The sequence below is a fragment of the Eptesicus fuscus genome, chromosome 9, assembly GCF_027574615.1.
Source record: "Eptesicus fuscus isolate TK198812 chromosome 9, DD_ASM_mEF_20220401, whole genome shotgun sequence".
NCBI classification, from domain to species: domain Eukaryota; kingdom Metazoa; phylum Chordata; class Mammalia; order Chiroptera; family Vespertilionidae; genus Eptesicus; species Eptesicus fuscus.
The window spans coordinates 9,234,246-9,254,582 of NC_072481.1; the positions used below are offsets into that span (position 1 = coordinate 9,234,246).

The 20,337-nt window shown below is 47.3% G+C and overlaps 1 protein-coding gene across 3 annotated transcripts in view; it reads right to left on the minus strand.

The window, feature by feature from the left end:
• Positions 1–100: 100 nt before the first annotated feature.
• The window catches only part of SPATA21 (spermatogenesis associated 21), a 31,913-nt gene continuing 11,676 nt past the window's right edge, over positions 101–20,337 (minus strand). For all 3 annotated transcript variants that reach the window (XM_028155528.2, XM_028155527.2, XM_054721393.1), the window contains 8 exons: positions 19,275–19,747; positions 18,785–18,873; positions 16,633–16,770; positions 14,261–14,332; positions 14,037–14,148; positions 1,792–1,967; positions 785–938; positions 101–280 (listed from right to left, as the gene is read on the minus strand). In XM_028155528.2, coding sequence (XP_028011329.2) covers positions 223–280; positions 785–938; positions 1,792–1,967; positions 14,037–14,148; positions 14,261–14,332; positions 16,633–16,770; positions 18,785–18,873; positions 19,275–19,747 — 1,272 coding nt within the window. In that variant the 3' untranslated portion in view covers positions 101–222. The remainder of the gene's footprint in view (positions 281–784; positions 939–1,791; positions 1,968–14,036; positions 14,149–14,260; positions 14,333–16,632; positions 16,771–18,784; positions 18,874–19,274; positions 19,748–20,337) is intronic.

A 20,337-nucleotide genomic window follows, 5' to 3' on the forward strand; every position in this document is an offset into this window, starting at 1 on the left:
AGCCCAGTGGAAGGGTGAGAACCTGGGTGGGGGCCTTCCCTGGCACCAGGAAGCAGGTGAGTGCCCAGAGGGCAGGGGCCCCAGCACCAGGCACAAAGGCTGAGGTTCTTGGTGTTTATTGGCTTACCAGGCCACAAAAGCAAAATCCAGCTGTGGTCCCTGCCTGATGACCTATCTGTCTGCAGGTCTTAGACAGCTGTCCAGAGTCAGGACTCTGCAGGGTCAGTGGGTTCGAGCCGGCACAGAGCTGAGCCACTTTCGGCTGTCAGAGCTGTGTTCCCTAGGGAGAAGGGTGGGAGGAAATGCTCCATCTCCATGTGCCCAAGGAGAGAGGACGCCTTCCCTGGGAAGTGATGAGCCAACAGTCAGGCCTCAGGCCTGACTCCAAGTCCAGATGAATGCTACAGGGGAAGCTTCCCTCTACCCAGATGTAAGTCTGTTTCCTGCTACTCCTAACATGGAACCAGACTTGGGCAAAGGACTGGAGTGTTAAACCTCCTGATGAGAAAGGCAGGCAGTGCCAGTCTAAGAGAAAGACGGTATGTACCCCTGATCCTGGGCATAGGAAAGCATAAGTAAGTACCATGACTCATGAATAATCCACTTGGTGCACAGGCCTTCAACAAAGGTTCGTTTTTCCCCCCTTTCTCTTTTTTTCCTCCCCGGAGCAACAGTCTCCCAGGCATCACTTCTTAGAAGGATATATTTTTGGGTTAGGCCAAGGGCCTAGTAAGGAAGGAGGTGGATGGGCCTGGGCTGGGGCCCCTGCCCTTTGGGCACCCACCTGCTTCCTTGAGATCCTGACTGGAGGTAGAGGCTATGGATGTCAGGGCTCGGGTTGGTGGGGGTGCACTGGTTCCGACCTACCATCTTCTTGTCCAACCTCGGGCAGAGTGGGATGCAGGGCACCTGGGCGTAGGGGCTCTGCAGGTTGGCAGCTGGCGAGGGAGGAGGAAACAGGAGAGGGGGATGTTTCAGAATACAACCAGCCTTGGGAGGCAGGTAGACCCAGGTGAGATCCTGACTTTGCTACATGAGCTGGCTGGGTTTGGGCAAATTATCTCTCCAGGCCTCTATGTAGGCTGGAGTGGAAGTGGTACCCACCTCACAGTGGATGATGAGGATTAAAGGGATAGTATGTGCAAAGCATTCAGCTAAAAGCTGAGCACTGCGTAAGGGCTAATAACAGCTGGAAAAATCAGATGTCTTTTGCAATGGGTCCTGGCAAAGTCTGGTAGGCACACTCTAGACTCTGGAAAGCTCCTAGCCCATCACTTGGCACACAGTAGGAATCTAATGGTACCTACTATTATGGGGAGGCCGCCTTGCCCAGTGAAAAGAGCACAGGTTTTGGAGTCAGATCTGAGTATAAACTCCCCTTTCTGACATGTTGGATATGGGGCCTTGGGCAAGTTCCTTAAACTTACCCAGTTTCAGTTATCTGTAAAATGGGGTAAATATGTGATTATGGGGATTAAATTCTAACGCATCTGCCAAGGACCTAGTGCAGTGAGTGACTCCAGTGGGTGCTCAATCAGTGATGAGCTGGGAGCGCTGATCACCTGGCTCTTGGGACCAACCTGTGGTCATGGCTAAGGCACTGGGAAGAGTCCATGTAGAAGGCCTTGTCAGCGGGCTGGAGATGGGGTAATGACTATCAGCCCCTTGACTGATACAGTTAACCCAAAAGGGGGAAACCATGTCTCAGCCTGGTTCTGACTTTGTAGGGGCCCAGGGAACGAGGCGAGATGTGCAGGAGAGCAGAGCCCCCACCATGCCCAGGGCCCTCACCGTAGCTCTGATGCTTCAGCCGGCTCAGGATCCTGAGGACCCTTCGTTCTGGGACTTCCAAGGTGTCTGCCTGCTGCAGGTTGTAGGGAAGCTTCTTCCGGGACCGCAGCCGGCCTATGGCCGATTCCATCTCTCGGGCCTTACAGGTACCTTCCTTGAGCTTCTTCTGGTAATAGCTGGGGAGGCAGTGCCCACTCAGCTCAGCCCGGCCATGTTTAATTCACCCTCCTCTTCCCTCACTCTTCCTGGGGGCCTGTTCTGTCTGGCCGGCTCTGGAGCAGGAACACAGGCCCAGGAGTTGGGAGACCTGGGTTTTAGTCCCAGCTCTGCCATTAACTTCCTGTGACCATGGGCATGTCATTGCTCTGCTTTAAGCCTCAGTCACAATCACCCCTGTGTAAAATGGGGGAAATGGTTATCTTATTCCTGTCACTGCAAGTCACTTCTCTGAGCTTCAGGTGTCCCCTGGGTGAAAAGGATCAAAAAGTCCACATGTTATAGGGTTAAATTACTGCCCATCAAGCATTAGCAAAGTGTGTGGTCCATGGGAAGAGCTTGGTAAACGTTACCCTTGATTTCTGTCACTGATATTTGTACTTGGATGTGCAAGTGTTTTATAAGTCAGCTGTGCAATTAACTCCTGCTCATCTTCCAGATTTCAGCTTAAGGGCAATCTCTTCCAGAAAGTTCTTTCTCCTCCCGCTGACTAGCTAGGCTCCCACTGTGGGCCCCAATAACCTGTGCTTATTCCATTGTAACCCATAGCCTACTTTATTTTAATACACCATTACTTGCCTTTTCTCCACTAGACTGCAGCACCATTCATTCATTCAGTAAATATTAATGGATTATTTACTATGTACTGACCACTCACCTAAGTACTTGGGAAAGAATGGTGCAGGGTATATTTATTTAGCGTCCCTTATCACAGTCCTTCGGCCTCACCTCTCACTGTACCCATTGCCGCAGCAACCACTTCCACAAGGGCTTCCACCAGGTGTGCTCAAGCACAGCCTGACATGGTCTTGCCTCAGGCTTGAGCCCCTTGCTCCCTACTCCAGAGCTTCTCTGATCCATGTGCAAACCAAATTGCAGGGAAATTAAACACCTGTAGGGGGCCACATTTGACCAAAGGAGCCAACAGCTAAAGTATACAGGCTTCTCTCCCCTGACTGAGTTCTGAGCCACCATTCATAGTCTCCTCAATAGCACATTCTGGTATTGGCTTCTCCTCTGCTGTTCATGTCCCTTCCCCACTCCCATTCCCCGGAATTACTTTTTAAATCAACTACCTAGGCTCATAACTAGTGGAAGTGTTAGACCATAAATAAAAAAACACACAATACCATGTCAATAGTTACGGGTTCTCTAAGGGAAAGTCAAAGCTAGGTAGTGGGTAGTGATGAGCTATTTTGGCTCACAGTGGTCAGCAGAAGTCTTGGAGGTGGTGGCATCTGAGCAGAATGAAAAGAGGGAGCTAGCCAAATGGATATCTAGAGGGAGTGGCATGTGAAAAGGCCAGGAGGTTGCAAAGAGCTTGGTGACCTCTAAGGATAGCAAGGAAGCCAGAGGGGGCTAGAGATTGGTGTGTGAGGGAGAAGGGGAGATGTGGGCAGCAAGATGGCAAGGCCAGACAACCTGGGGCTTTGTAGGCAGTGGTGCTGGGAAACTCTTAGGGCTTAAGCTGATGGTTCTGCTAGAGCCTCTTCCTATCCCTGGGGCCTGGAATTTTGGGGCATATTGGGCTTCACATAGGGAAAATAGAAAATAAATACCAGAGCCCTCACATGGAAATTGGATTTAGATCTCTGTGTAAAACTGGGACCTAAAAAGGCAGTGCACCAAATAAAAGATGGACTAGAAAATAACTTCACCCCACAGGGATGATGCCTGCTTCCCAACTCCTCTTTTTCCCCTCCCTGTGGGCTTGAATTCAGGTGTGTTGCTGGTAACTTAGCTTAGGATCGACCTAGGGAATGGTGGGAAGAAACTGGGTGCTTGGGGGGATCTTGTCTTCCTGCCTGCTTCCTCCAGACTGTCAATATAAGAGAGGAATAAACTATCTTGTTTGAACTATAGAACATTGGATCTATTCCTTAACTAAGACACCTGGAATTCTATACCCAACTAACCTATTAAGTAAGTTTGAGGGTAGAAAAACACTTTGGCAGATTTGCAAAATCTCAAAAATTTCACCTCCCACCTATGCTTGCTCAAGAAGCTACTGAAGAACACTCATTCAAAATGAAGGCATGAACCAAAAAAAGAAAAGGAAGCTATACATACAGAAAATGGGGTCTAACACAGGAGAGAGGCAAAGGTGAAGGTAGATCCCACAATGGCAGTGCAATTACCATGGGACAACTAGTTTAGATTGGATCTCTATAGCTTAAACCACAGAAATTTTGAGGGCTGGCATACCTGTTGTTGAAGTACTATTGCCTTTCTAACCCCAAAAAGTTACTGGGCAAACATGCTGCCTTTAGAAAAAAAGAGTAAGACATCCAGCAAACAGAATCCTAATTAGAGGAAAGGAAAAAAGGATTCCTAGGATGACAGGCTCCCAAAGTGGTAGTTCTACAGCAGGCCTGAAAAGATAATCCTAAGCAAGAATGGAATTATTTAGAACATGCCTCCATCCAAGAAAAAGAAATAGTAGGAAGGTGCAGAAATTATCAATGAATTAAAAAAAATACAAAACAAGGAAATAACTCATTTTAGGAAATTAAAAAAAAAAGGAAATGAAATTATAGTATATTAATAAAAAACCCAAACATTTATTTAGTAAAAAAAAATGATGCGATACTTACTGGGGGAGGAACCAAGATGGCGGCATAGTTAAACAACTAATCTGCTGCCTCACACAACAATTTCAAAAATACAACTAAAAGACAAAAACGTCTACCACCCAGAACCACGGGAAAGCTGGCTGAGTGGAAGATTTACAACTAAGAAGAGAAAGAAGCACAATTGCTGAAAAGCTGAGGTACGGAGGCACGCGAATCGGGCCGGCGGCGGGCGGCTGGGTGCGCGGCTTTTCTTCAACCCGCAGGGAGACAAGCTCCTGATCACTGAAATCCAGTTTCTGGGGACACTCGGGGGACCCAGGCACCTACGGGGAGAAGCTGGACTCTCGGCCATCGGGTCGGAAAGTGAGAGTGACTTTTGCAGTGGTGCGCCCAGCAATCATTGTTTACTGCGCTGGAGCGCGGGGCGCAGGGACTTGGAAACGTGGAAAGGCAGAGACGGCTGAGGGCAGCCATCGCCGTTGGCCACGCCCCAGCCTAGTGACGCCCTGAGGCCCCGCCCTGAGGCCCCGCCCCGCACATTCTACAAACCCGCCCCGGCTCCACACAGCGGCTTTTGCATATAAATGGCCTGTTCTGGAGCAGCTTAACCAACTGCAGCTCCAGTCAGACTGCTCCAAAACCGCCCAAGCAAAGGAGGAGAAAACTAGCCCTTGCTGTAGCTCCTGCTGGGGGACACACAGTACACAAGGGTACACCAAGAGTGTCCACCTCAAGTAACTGGGAGGCTGACCCGTTGAACCAATAGGACACCTAGTACACAAAACTACCCTACCAACTTAGGGAAGCAGAGAATATGAGAAGGCAAGGAAACAGATCACAAACCAAAGAAATGGAGGAGAACAAGCGACTGGACATAGAGTTCAAAACCACGGTTATAAGGTTTTTCAAGAATTTCATGGAGCTGAAACCGGTTTGGCTCAGTGGATGGAGCGTCGGCCTGCGGACTCAGGGGTCCCGGGTTCGGTTCCGGTCGGGGGCATGTGCCTTGGTTGCGGGCGCATCCCCGGTGGGGGGTGTGCAGGAGGCGGCTGATCGATGTTTCTCTCTCATCGATGTTTCTGGCTCTCTATCCCTCTCTCTTCCTCTCTGTAAAAAATCAATAAAATATATTTTTAAAGAAAAAAAAGAATTTCATGGAAAAGGCCGATAAATTCAATGAGGTCCAACTAGAAATTAAACATACACTGACTGAGATAAAAAATATTATACAGAGACCCAAAAGCAGACTAGAGGATTGCAAGAATCAACTCAAAGATTTGGAATACAAAGAGGCCAAGGACACTCTTCCAGAGAAGCATGAAGAGAAGAGAATTCAGAAAGTTGAAGATAGTGTAAGAAGCCTCTGGGACAACTTCAAGCGAACCAACATCAGAATTATGGGGGTACCAGAAGAAGAGAGAGAGCAAGATGCTGAAAGCCTATTTGAAGAAATAATGAATGAAAACTTCCCCCACCTGATGAAAGAAATAGACTTACAAGTCCAGGAAGCGCACAGAACCCCAAACAAAAGGAATCCAAAGAGGACCACACCAAGACACATCATAATTAAAATGCCAAGAGCAAAAGACAAAGAGAGAATCTTACAAGCAGCAAGAGAAAAACAGTTAGTTACCTACAAGGGAGCTCCCATACGATTATCAGCTAATTTCTCAACAGAAACCATGCAGGCCAGACGGGAGTGGCAAGAAATATTCAAAGTGATGAATAGCAGGAACCTACAACCAAGACTACTCTACCCAGCAAAGTTATCATTCAGAATTGAAGGGCAGATAAAGAGCTTCACAGATAAGAAAAAGCTAAAGGAGTTCATCACCACCAAACCAGCATTATATGAAATGCTGAAAGGTATTCTTTAAAAAGAGGAAAAAGAAGAAGAAAGATAAAAATTATGAACAACAAATACATATCTATAAACAAGTGAATCTAAAAGTCAAGTGAATTAAAAATCTGAGGAACAGAATAAACTGGTGAACTTAATAGAATCAGGCATAGAATGGGAGTGGATTGATAATTCTCAGGGGGAAAGGGGTGTCTGTGTGGGGAGTATGGGAAGAGACTGGACAAAAATCATACACCTATGGATAAGGACAGCGGGGGGGGGGGAGAGTAAGGGAAAAGGGGGGGGTAGGAACTGGGTGGTGGGGAGATATGTGGGGAAAAAGGAGAAACAATTGTAATCTGAACAATAAAGATTCATTAAAAAATAAAAAAATAAAAAATAAAAAAAATAAAATTGATTTAAAAAAATGATGCTATATTAGAATGGGGAGTGGGAATCTGGCAGGATAATTGTATTAGCTAAATCCTTACCTTCATCAGAAGTCAATAGATAAAAGTCTAAAAATCTAACCAAAATATCATAGTATATGCATATTACATAGAAGTAAGGAGGGAGTCAATGCTTGCCTTTAGAAGAAAGACTTCAAGGAGTGGGGAGTATGGGGAGAAACCAAGATGGCGGCATAGGTAAACACCTAAAATTGCTGCCTCGCACATCCACTTCAAAACTACAACTAAAAGATAAAACGGACATCATCCAGAACCACAGGAAGGCTGGCTGAGTGGAAATTCTACAACTAGAAGGAAAGAGAAAAGCACACTGAGACTCAGAGGAGCTTCGGAAGTAAAGTGCAGAGGTATGGAAGCCTGCGCTCTAGTGGAAAGGGCTGGCAACTGAGTACGCTGCTGTCTTTTTCAATCGGGTGGGAGACACAAGCTCCTGACTGCTCTGAACTTCTCTTCTGGGCAAGACTCTGGGGACCCAGACTCATATGGGGAGAAACTTGACTGTCTGGCATTGGGCAGAACTCAAGGGCGGCTTTTTCTCAGAGGTACTTGCAGTGATTACCAAGGGACACTGAGACCCCAGGGCCTCTTAGGGCAGGGCTGACGGGAAGCCATTGCTGTTTGCTCCACCCTGAAACCCCACCCCACCCAAGCTGTGCACAGAGGCTTTTGCATATGAATTGCCTGGTCCTTTAAAATCTAAAATTACCTAACAAACTGCAGCTGAGTCAGAAAGACCCAGAACATCCAAAAGAAGGCTCAAGGCTCCACATTTTGCATTGCTTCACAGCTGGGCCTCATCTAGGCACCTCCAAAACCCAAACAAAGAAGAGGAATCTGCAGATCTCTCTGTAGCTCCTGCTGGGTGGCCTCGGGCAGAGGCTAAATTAGCACCTCCTTGGAGATCCAAGAGCCAGTGTACCCAGTGGTCAGAGTGGGACCATCCAGATTACAACTCCTCAGATCCATAAGGGACTCACTCAGGGGGCAGACTCAGCACCAAAGCCCCAGTGAAGCAAGTCTTGTCTCATAAGGGTGTCTCCAGCACAGATGTTCTCCCATTGTAGACACAGCTGATCCTCACAGCCAACTGGCCTGGAGGTCAATTCCTCCCAGTGATACCAACAACAGTCAAGGCTTAACTTCAACAAGACTGTGCACACAGCCCATAAAGGGGTGCACCAAGAGTGGCTCAGCCTCCCCAGTGTTAACTGGGGAGGCTGAGCCACTGGGCCCTATAGGACACCTAGCACACAAAGCCACTCTATCAACTCAGGGAAGCAGCCAAAATGCGGAGACAAAGAAACAGGTCACAAATGAAAGAAATGGAGTACATAGAGTTCAAAACCACGGTTATAAGGTTTTTCAAGAATTTTCTAGAAAAGGCCGATAAATTTAATGAGACCCTCGAGGATATTGAAAAGGACATACTAGAAATTAAGCATACACTGACTGAAATAAAGAATACTATACAGAGATCCAACAGCAGACTAGAGCCCAGGTCGGCAAACTGCGGCTCACGAGCCATATTTGCCACTCTGTTGACTAATGAGTTTGCCGACCACTGGGATAGGGGCTTAATCACAAGGAACAACAGCCTGTAATTATTGAAATCGAGAGTCTAGGTCAGTGGTCAGCAAACTCAGTCAACAGAGCATGTGGCTCGCGAGCCGCAGTTTGCTGATCACTGGACTAGAGGATTGTAAGAATCAAGTCAAAGATTTGAAATACAAAGAAGCAAAAAACACCCAACTGGAAAAGCAAAAAGAAAAAAGAATCCAAAAATATGAAGATAGTGTAAGGAGCCTCTGGGACAACTTCAAGCATACCAACATCCGAATTATGGGGGTGGCAGAAGAAAAGAGAGAGCAAGATATTGAAAACCTATTTGAAGAAATAATGACAGAAAACTTCCCCCACCTGGTGAAAGAAATAGACTTACAAGTTCAGGAAGTGCAGAGAACCCCAAACAAAAGGAATCCAAAGAGGACCACACCAAGACACATCATAATTAAAATGCCAAGAGCAAAAGACAAAGAATATTAAAAGCAGCAAGAGAAAAACAGTTACCTACAAGGAAGCATCCATACGATTGTCAGCTGATTTCTCAACAGAAACGATGCAGGCCAGAAGGGAGTGGCAAGAAATATTCAAAGTGATGAATAGCAAGAACCTACAACCAAGATTACTCTACCCAGCAAAGCTATCATTCAGAATTGAAGGTCAGATAAAGAGCTTCACAGATAAGAAAAAGCTAAAGGAGTTGATCACCGCCAAACCAGTATTACATGAAATGCTGAAAGGTATTCTTTAAGAAGAGGAAGAAGAAAAGGGTAAAGATAAAAATTATGAACAATAAATACATATCTATCAACAAGTGAACCTAGCCGAAACCGGTTTGGCTCAGTGGATAGAGCGTCGGCCTGTAGACTCAAGGGTCCCAGGTTCGATTCCGGTCAAGGGCATGTACCTTGGTTGCGGGCACATTCCCAGTAGGGGGTGTGCAAGAGGCAGCTGATCGATGTTTCTCTCTCATCGATGTTTCTAACTCTCTATCCCTCTCTCTTCCTCTCTGTAAAAAATCAATAAAATATATTTAAAAAACAAAAAACAAGTGAACCTAAAAATCACGTGAGTAAAAAATCTGATGAACAGAATAAACTGGTGAATATAATAGAATCAGGGGCATAGAAAGGGAGTGGACTGACAGTCCTTGGGGCGGGGAATGGATGGGAGGGTTCAGGAAGAGACTGGACAAAAGTCATATACCTATGGATGAGGACATTGGGGGCGGGTAAGGGAGAGGGTTGGGTGGGAACTGGGTGGAGGGGAGCTGGGGGGGGAGAGAGGAACAACTGTAATCTGAAAAATAAAGATTTTTTTTTTAAAGGAGTGGGGAGTATAATATATCAGTTGAATACTAAGCAAAAGGAAGTTGGTATGGCCATATTAATATTTTAAAAACTAGGCCTTAAGACAAAATGCATCACTAGAAACTAAATTATAAAATGTTCAATTCATCAGGGAATACGAAATTCTAGACATGAAATGTAAAGCAAAACCTGATATAACTACTAGGAGAATTAATTCCACCATCACAGAAGTGTTAATAAATAACTTTTCCACTCTGCCATTATAGCATCAAAGAATCCATAGATGATATGTAAATGAATGGCTGTGGCTGTGTTCTGATGAAAGTTTATAAAAACAGAACAGGCTGTATGTGGCCTGCAGCCCATAGTTTGCCAGCCCTTGCCTACTGTAGACATTCCCTGAGACTAAAATCCACAGGAGAAACAGCATTTGAAGTTGAGTCTTACCAAGCTAGAAGGGTTAGGAGAAATCTGAACTTTTCACAATGATGCCCTAATAAAGTAAAAAACCAAGCCTACACAAATTCATGATAATCAGCTAGTAATTGAGCTGCCTACAAGAACAAAAATTAACACTTATTAAAGGAAGATAACACAATCTGGTTTTTAAACCATATCATTCAAAATGTCCAGGAAGTAAGAAATCCTCAGACTGTAAAGAAACAGGAAAATGTGGTGCATAGTAAGGAGAAAAAAACTCATAAATAGCAATCCTGAGATGGCCCAGATATTGGATTTAGTAGACAGCAGCATTAAAGGAGCTATTAAAAATATGTTCAGATAATTGAAGGAATATGTATGTGATCTTAATGAGTGAACAGAAAAACAAACTATAAACATGAAACAAATGGAAATTCAAGAACAGAAAGTATAATAACTAGAATGAAAAAGTCATTGAATGAGCTTAAGAGCAGATTGGAGATAGCAGAAAAAAGGAATTAGTAAACTTGAAGACAAACCAATAGAAATCCAATTTGAAGAAGAGAGAAAGAGAAAAGACAAATGAACAGAATTCTGTTCCTGGCCATGATGGAACAACTAGTACTGAACTTGTCCTAGTGCCATAAATAGGTACATGAACAAAATATATGATGCTGCTGTCTGATATTGGACAGCAGGCAGCACAAGAATGATCTGTGAGAGGAGAGAAGCCAATGAGGTGAGCCTTATGTTCTCCCCAGAATTTTTTCTGGAGGTACTTCCTAGACTGCAGTGCAGGAAGTAATTTCCCAAGCAAAAGACAATTAGGTAAGGAGACAGACATTGGAGTTTAGAAAGATGGAGGCCACTGGGGTTAATTAGTGTATCAGAATACCAAAGAGAGAGAAAGTTGCAAAATATGCATGGGGTACTCTAATGTGTGAACCATCCAATCAGATCCCTCCTTCTAAGACTTAACCACCCTCAAGAGAGCCAATCCATGCCTTGGCTTTCTCCCACCTTCATGTAATCTTCCGTCCCCTCCTTAATTTCAAATGCATAAAAGAAGCTGCAAATTTGTCATTCTGCAGAGCATTTGAGATCTTGCTCCCCGGCATATGTCATCAGTTTGGCTCAAATAAACTCATAAAAATTCTCTAGGTTTGGGTGTTCTTATATCATAAGTGTACTAGAAATTGTATAAAAATTTCTGGAAATCTGATATTTCTTGGTATAATGTTATCAGTCATAATTACAGTTATCTTAAAATGCTGTATATCACAGACATAATCAATTCTCATCAGATCTTTAACCTGGCCATTTTAAGTCTTTCCTAATTCACAGTTATTGTTTTATTGATTCTTCTCTGAAAGCCTTTGCAATTAACTAAAGGTAAAAATACTTCAAGGAAATTTATGCAAGACTCTGATAAGTACTCTGGATTATAGGTCTCTGATACGTTTAAGATCATACCACTGAACTGGGTGAGAATCTCCAGAATTCTGATGAAAAAGGTGATGGATTCATAAAACTTCTAACCCAAGATAAGCAGAATAGAAATCAGTTACATGAGAATGAACTTTGGGGATGATTACAATTTTATGACCTTTTTTGTTTGAAACATTGTTGGTTCCTTTTGCTTTTCAGATTTAAGAAATCCTTTTTCTCTTTCAAGCTGCCTATAACTAATAACAATTTGGTAAATTATACCTTTGTCAACAAAATGAAAACAACTTTTTCTCCTTGCTGAATCCTCTAGAATTAAAAACTCTTTGGAATATTTTTATTTTCCCAAGTATTTTTATTTTCATATTAATATAGTTATTTACATAAATTTAATAAGAATTTATTCTTCTTGTTATAGGACATAGGAAAAATATTATGTTACCAAGGTTTTGACACTAATGTCATATTTTTTGTTGTTAATCCTTACCCAAGGATATTGTTCCATTGACTTTTTTAGAGAGAGTGGAAAGGAGGGAGAGAGAGAGAGAGAGAGAAACATCAATGTGAGAAGGAGACATTGGTTGCCTCTCACACACACCCTGACAAGGGCCAGGGATCGAGCCTGCAACTAAGGTACATACAGTATGTGCCCTTGTCGGGAATCAGACCCAGGATCCTTCAATCCATAGGCTAACACTTTATCCACTGAGCCAAACTGGCTAGGGTGGTAATGTCATATTTGAAAATGATAAACATAGATCAGATATGACCAGGCAGTTTTAAAGAACTGAAGTTGACTTTATGGAGGCACTGCTTAGAAAGTACTGCTTAAAATAGTGCCTGGTACCTGAATTTCAGAGTTCCTGGTCTTATAGGACAGTAAGGGTCACTTCCTGGCAGGCCGAAGAATCTCAGGACATTAAAAAAAAAAAAAAAAAAGAATCTCAGGACATTTTGGGGGACCTTGAGAAAAGAGGAATTCACCCAAGTCTGTATGTACTGCAGGCTACATCTGATAGAAAGTTGTTGTTATTGTTGTTGTTGTTGTTATTAAAGTATAGTACGCCCTGGTTGGTGTAGCTCAGTGTCTGTTAGAGCACCAAAGGGTCTTGGGTTCTATTCCTGGTCAGGGGACCTTACCTGAGTTGCACGTTTGATCCCCAGCCCCGGTCAGGGCACATATGGGAAGCAACCAATGGATGTGTCTGTTTTTCACATCAATCAGACACCAACAAGCGCTTCTTCTGCTCTGTTTCTCTCTCCCTTTCTCCCTTATACTCTCTCTAAAACTCAATGGGAAAAACATCCTCAAGTGAGGATTAACAACAACAACAAAAGTGTAGCCGAAACCGGTTTGGCTCAGTGGATAGAGCGTCGGCCTGCGGACTCAAGGGTCCCAGGTTCGATTCCGGTCAAGGGCATGTACCTTGGTTGCGGGCACATCCCCAGTAGGAGATGTGCAAGAGGCAGCTGATCGATGTTTCTCTCTCATCGATGTTTCTAACTCTATCCCTCTCTCTTCCTCTCTGTAAAAAATCAATAAAATATATATTTTTTAAAAAAGTGTAGTTGACATATAATAATTAGTTTCAGGTGTTAACATAGTGGTTCAGTATTTATATTCCTTACGATGTGATCACCGCAATCAGTGACCATCTGTCACCATACAAAGTTATGATAATATTGACTAATTTCCCTATGCTGTACATTTCATCCTGTGATTTTTTTTTTTTAAATGACTGGAGATTTGGCCCAGCCAGTGTGGTTCAGCAGTTGAGCATTGACCCAGGAACCAAGAGGTCACTGGTTCAATTCCCAGTCAGGACACATACCCAGGTTACAGCAAAAATGAATGAAATATGTCAACATTTGGAAGGTACACAGTATTTTCCAAATGACGAGTGCATATTACAAAAGCATTCATGGGAAAAGACCCATTCAGACTACAAGGCTGACCAATAGATTTTTATTTACAAGAGTCTGAAAACTTCATTGCTATGATTTCAGATTTCAGATTGCAAGCAACCTTTAAGACACTACCATTTGTCAAATTTGGTGTAGTATCAAAGAAAAATATCCACATCATTTGTGGCTATTAAATGAAAAGGCTATTAAAATATTTCTCTCCAATTACATATGTATGTGAGGCCAGATTTGTTCATATACTTCAAGCAAAACAACATATTGCAACAGATTGAATGCAGAAGCAGATACGAGAATCCAGCTCTCTTATGCCAGATGTTAAGAGATTTGCAATATTGTAAAACAATGTCATTCTTCTTACGGACCTGTTTTGTTTTGTTTTGGAAAAGTTATTTTTCATTAAAAGAATAAATGAACAGGTGCCAAAACACTCGGTGCTATTTCCATGTCCCCAGCCCTCCACCTCCCCACAACCAGCCCTACTCACTTGGTGATCTCTTCTAAGGCTGCCTCAGGTAAGGCCAGCATCTCCACCACCAGGGACAGGATCTCAAAGAGCAGAGTGTGGGGATTCGGGGGAGCCGTCAGGGCGTTCTGTTCTGGGGACATGGGATGGTGGCTGCCATTACCATTTGCTAGCCCTGGGTGCACCCCACCCCACCCACCTGTTCCCTCCCCCAGCTCTGACTGCCCTGGTTCATCCCTGCTCACCCACGGAGCAGAAGAAGCGCTTGGTGTCTGTCATTACGGCCAAGAAATCTTTGAAGCCCACGTGACCATCTCCTGTGGAGGTCGGAAGAAGACAGGGTGGGCAGGGGCCTTCCCGAGTGGCTCCAGGCATGGCAACCCGGGCATGATTATTAGTATTTACTTATTGAGTCTGATTATAAAAGTAACGTATAGTTGCCCGGCTGGTGTGGCTCAGTGGTTGAGCATCAATCCATGAACCAGGAGGTCACGGTTTGATTCCCGGTCAGGGCACATGCCCAGGTTGCAGGCTTAATCCCCAATAGGGGGTGTGCAGGAGGCAACCAATCAATGTGATTCTCTCTCATCATTGATGTATCTATCTCTCCCTTCCTCTCTTTGAAATGAATAAAAACATTTTTTTAAAATAATGTATAGTCAGTGCAGAAAGCATGGTGCACCCAGGTGAGTAGAAGGCAAAAATTCAAATCTTCTGAGTTACAAGCTCCCAGAACTTGAGTCCTAGAGGCAGTAATCTGAGTTCATATCTCAGCTCCACCACTTACTATTCATGTGACCTTGGCACAGTCTCTTAGCACCACTAAGCCTTAGTTTTCCCAACTATAGGTGAGGATAACTATAATACCTATCTCATGGGAGATAAAATGAGGCAAAGGGCTTAGAACAGGCCATGCATATAATACATGCTCACTAAACATCAGCAACTATTATTTTTAAAAATCATTGGTTGTTTTTTTAAGTATATATTTTTTATTGATTTCATAGAGGAAGGGAGAGGGAGAAAGAGAAACATCAATGATGAAAGAGAATCATTGATCGGCTGCCTCCTGCATACCCCCCACTGGGGATTGAACCCACAACCCTGGGCATGTGCCCTTGAGCGAAATCGAAACGGGGACCCTTCAGTCCGCAGGCCGGTGCTCTATCCACTAAGCCAAACCAGCTAGGGCATCAGCAACTATTATTATTACCATTTGATAGTCACTGCATGAGAATACATCAGCACACACATTCCCACTTTGGCCTTCAGGGCCCCACTAGACCTGGCTGTTACCTGTCTCCAGCCTCACCTAGTGCCCAGACCCTCAAGACTAACCTGCTCTGCCACCAGGGGCCACATTCTTCCCAGGCTGCTTCCTTGTCCTAGAATTTTCTCCACCCCACTCCAGCTCCTTCACTTAATACTTCCCCTTGACCATCCCTTCTTCAGAGAAGTCAGGTCAACCCAGGTCAGATCCCCTCAAACACTTATAAAAACCCCCATACTTCAACCACACACTCGGAAGATCTGGAATGTAATGGAGGTTCTTTCTGGGAGGCAGGAACTGGGCCTGTTGTGTTCTGCACTGTGTCTTCTGGGCTTAAGACAGGTAGGTCCTAGCAAATGTTCTCTGAACTACCTGACGAATGAATGAATAATCTCTAGTCCTTAAAGCCACCCTCTGGGGGTGCTTAATACTTCTTCCCATGTCACAGATGAGGCCTGATGCCCAGAGAAAAGAAGCCTGTTGCCAAGGGTCACATAGGGGCCGAGCTGGGGTCAATTCCTGGCTTGAGCATGAAGATTTGCATTTGTGCAGTGATGGAGGAAGCAGTGGTCAGGAGCCCAGGCCCTCCACAGCCCACTGCTCCCACATCCTGTGTCTAGCCAATCAAACCACGTGTAACCTAGCAGTTAATGCCTTCTGGACGCATTCTGTGTACCAGGTGTTTGCTCAACGCTTTGCCTGGATTATCTCATTAAATCTTTCAGCACAGGTGGATATTGCCATCAGCTCCATTGTACAGATGGGGAAACTGAGGCTTGGTGAACTTCATTGACTCATTCAAGATCCTACAGTTGGTAAAATGAGTGACCAAATCACAGGGGAATGTCCAATGAAGCACACACAAGGGCCCAAAAGGAAGGGACCTCAGAGGTCATGTACATCTTGGGGTGAGGAGGTAGGTCTTGGTCATCTCTCAGTCACCAGAACCTGGCACTGAGTAGGTAGGTGCTCAGGGAGTATTAACTTTCAGGTCCAGTGCAAAATGAAAAGGCAGAAAACATTAGGAATTTCTGGACTGGCCCTGGCTGGGTAGCTCAGTTGGTTAGAGCATTGTCCCCAATACGCCAAGGGTAGGCTCGATCCCTGGTCAGGGCACAGACAAGAATCAACCAATGAACGCATAATTAAGTGGAACAACAAATTGATATTTCTCTCAAATCAATAAATAAAAATTAAAAAAAAATTCTAGACTGTGACAGCAGTGCATTAAACCAAGGGCAGGACCTTTTAAACCAGAGTCCTGAGCACCTAACTGGACTGTACCCGTCTCCCATGGCCCGTGGAGCTGCCCTAACTGGGACATGGAAGGAACCTCCCCTCACTCACCATCAATGTCAGCACTCATCAGGGCATCCTCCACCTGCGCCGGCGTCAGGGAGATGCCCACGATGAGCAGGACGTTCTGCAGGCTGTACGCGTCCACCTCGCCAGGGCCATTGAAGATCTCAAAGTAACTGTGGAAGGCTGGGGCCGGCAGTGGGGTTACGTGAGGTGGGGACATCTCTGTTTCCACCACTCCTCCCCTCCCCTCCAGCCACCCTCTTGCCCAGTGTCCTCTACTGGCATGGCCGGGTGGAGGGACAAGGGAACTGAAAGAGTGAAAGTGGAGGGGTGTGGTCCCATCGACTAACTCCACTCTAAACAAGGTCAGGCCAAGGGCTCAGCTGGTGCAGCAAAAGCTAATTAGCAACCTTCGCTTTGCACCAGGAGCACCCACTATGTGCCCGGCACTGTGCTACGCTCTCTGTAGCCAGGTTCTCGTTTAATTCTCACGATAGCCTTGTAAGAGTAGAATGCTTATTCCTTTGTAAGGTTGGGGAAACTGAGGACCAGACAGGTCTTTCTGACTCTGTCTGCACCTGGACTTGGGTGCTCTGTGGTCCCTCATCTGCATGGACATGGCTTCTAGGCTTCAGTGATCTGGACCCCAGCCGAGGACCAGGAAGGATGCCGAGAAAGCCCCAGAGCAGTGCCAGCTGGTACAAAAGCCGTGTCCTTCCTGGTCATAACGTGTGGTGTCTGGTTTCTTAGCTCACAGCAAAATGCGGGTTAGAATCAACAGACCTAGTACGAAGACTGGCTCTGAATTACTGTTGTGGGCCGAACTGTGTCCCCTAACTGCAAATCCCCATGTTGAAGCCTTAACCCCCCACCCAGTACCTTAAAATCCAATCTAACTGGTGTCCTTATAAGAAGAGGAAATTTGGACACACAAAGAGACACCAGGAATGTGCTCACACATACGAAAGACCATGTGAGGACACGGAGAAGGCAAGCCAAGCAAAGAGGCCTCGGGACAAACCAAGCATATCAACATCGTGACCTCAGACTCCTAGCCTCCAGAGCTAGCCTGCCCTCCTCTGAGCCTCGATTTTCTTATCTGTAAGATGGACATAACAGTGCACCCTCCAAGAGCGGCTGTATTAATTCAGTGCCTGGCACATAATGAGCCTCTGACACAGAAGTGAAGCGTGGGGAGGAGATGCAGCTAGGGTTTGGGCGGTGGTGATGTGCTGTGAGCAGCCACATTGGAAAAGGAAAAAACAGAACAACTCTCAAAAACAGATCCCATCATCCAAAATGCAGGGCAGCTTGGAGCATCAGAGCAGCGTAGCCAGCTCTTTCCTCACCAGGTAGGGTCAAGGGTCGTGCTGGGAACCCTGGGCTCTAAGCCAAAAAGGCATGCTGCCCATGAACTCTACTCGAGGAGGTGGGGCAGCGGGTCCTGTACTTAGAAAAGCCCAGCCAACAATGGCTAGAGGGTCTTAATGCAGAAAGGTGTGAACTTCAAGGAGGCGGTCATAGGGAGCCAGAGAGTGCCTCCAAGAAAGGCCGAGGAGCGGGCCACTGTGGCCAGAGGGGCCCAGGCTGTGGAGGAGTGAAGGGGGGAGGAGGACGCACACCCACTCTTTAGGGCCAGGCTGGTGAGGCCACCTCTGGAGCCCACAGAAAGCAGAGATGCCTCCCCCTCACAGCGCAGTAGGTGGGGTCACAGGGCCCAGCCCAAGAGCACAGCGCCTCGCCCAGGGTGTGTGCTCAGAACTTGTACATTTTGGGGTGGGAGCGGGATGGGGTGGGAAGGGAGACCAGTCTAGGACAGCCAAGGGCCCTGGAGGCTGCTTCGAAGGAGGCCCAGTGGAGCGGGCTCCGGGGAGGGAGGCAGAAACGCCTCCAAAACCTGACGCGCTTGGCAGGCCTGCTTCCATCACTCGGCGAGGTGACTGGAACTGGGCGCATCCTGGGCCCCAAGCGAGAGGACCCAGCGTGAGTTCCGGCCCCCCACCCAGCAGTGTGCGCGCTTGGGCCAGCCCCCTGCCCTGCGCGATCCCCTAGCCAGGCACTCCACTGGGTCCACCACACAGGGCTGGGTGGGCACAGGGTGGTGGTCTGGTCTGTAAACCACCCCCACCCAGGTCTGCGAACCCCAAAGGACGGAGTGTTCTGATGCCCCTGCGGGGGCTCCCCGGGCCGGCCTCACCTTCCTCTTGCTTCAGGGTGAGGTGCTCCTCAACCCGCGCCTCCCAGTTCTGATACAAGTTTAGGAAGCAGCGCTCCTCCAGGTCCTGCCTGCAGAGGACAGACCGGCGGGTGTGTATCCAGCCGCCTGCCCCTGCCCCCGGCTGCACCCAGAGGAGGGCAGGGCTGGGGAGAAGCCGGGGCAGCGGGCGCATGGGCCGGACCCTGGGGGAGGCTCTGGGAGGTCAGAGAGGCTGAGTGACCCAGAGGAAGAGCGGGGCGGAGGTGAAGGACACGAGAAAAGACACACACCATTGTGGGGCGGTAGGAAAAGGGGTCAGAAATGGGAACGGAGACCTAGATATGGGGACATAGAGCTGGGAGAGAGGGCAGAAATGAGGGGAAATGGAGAGGACACACAGACAGGGCCAGGGACAGGGACAAGAGTCTGGGAGAGAGAGGCCAGGGACAAGGGGACAGAAGCTCTGATCCTCTTTTTGGGGGGCTCCTACCGTGCCTTGGCGTGGATCAGGCTTCTCTCGCCGCCGTGGTGCAAGAATACTGTCTTTCTCCAGCCCAGGTCCAGGGTAGGCGCTGGCAGGACCGTGACAGGTACAGAGGCCGGGACAGGGGCTCCCACAGGGGCAGGGATGGGCCCAGGGGCTGGTGGCCGGACCCAGGATGGGGCCATGGCAGGGGCCGAGGCGGGGGTCTGAGGCAGTGTCAGCAGCAGGTTTGAGGCTGAGTTGCCAACCGGGGCTGAGGTGGGCACAGGGGTCAGGGTCTTGGGGGCCTTCCGGTTTGGCAGGGCCCGGGCCTTGGTGGCCCTCCGATGCATGGCCTCCTCCTCCTCCACCTCCAGCAGGCACTTCATGAAGCCCTGCCCGGTGCTCCCAAGGTTCTGGGCACCCGTGGTGGCTGTGGGCTCCGGAAGCTGCTTCGGGGCACAGCCCAGCTCCCTTCTCTCTCCAGTGTCCCTCACCCCCTGGGGACAGAGAGGGGGAGGGGATGTGGCCTCTAGCCAGCCACACTGCCCCACAGATTTTCTTGGTGCCACCTACTCTCCAGGGCATCCTCACACCGACTGCCCCTTCCTCTCTGGGCCCCTGGAGGATGTCGCCCAGACCTCACATGCATCACACGAGGCTCCCACCCCATGAGTCCCCTGCACTTGACTTGGGCTCTGCCGCCTCGCAGCTCTCTGAGCTGTGGTCTGGAGTTCCTCTGGGTCCCACCACTCACTCGTGTCCTTCGCTGTGATCGACGCAGCCTGCAGTGGCCTGACCAGAGATAACTTCAGGGGCCTTGTTCACCTCTTTACCCACCTCTACCCAGCACTCGGCATAGGGCAGGCACGCAGTAAGTTGCCACTCGTTCCTTCAGCAATCCAGCCATCCTGCACCTTCCCTCCCATCACAGCCACCCTGCACCTTCCCTCCCATCACAGCCACCCTGCACCTTCCCTCCCATCACAGCCACCCTGCACCTTCCCTCCCATCACAGCCACCCTGCACCTGCCCCTCCCATCACAGCCATCCTGCACCTGCCCCTCCCATCACAGCCACCCTGCACCTG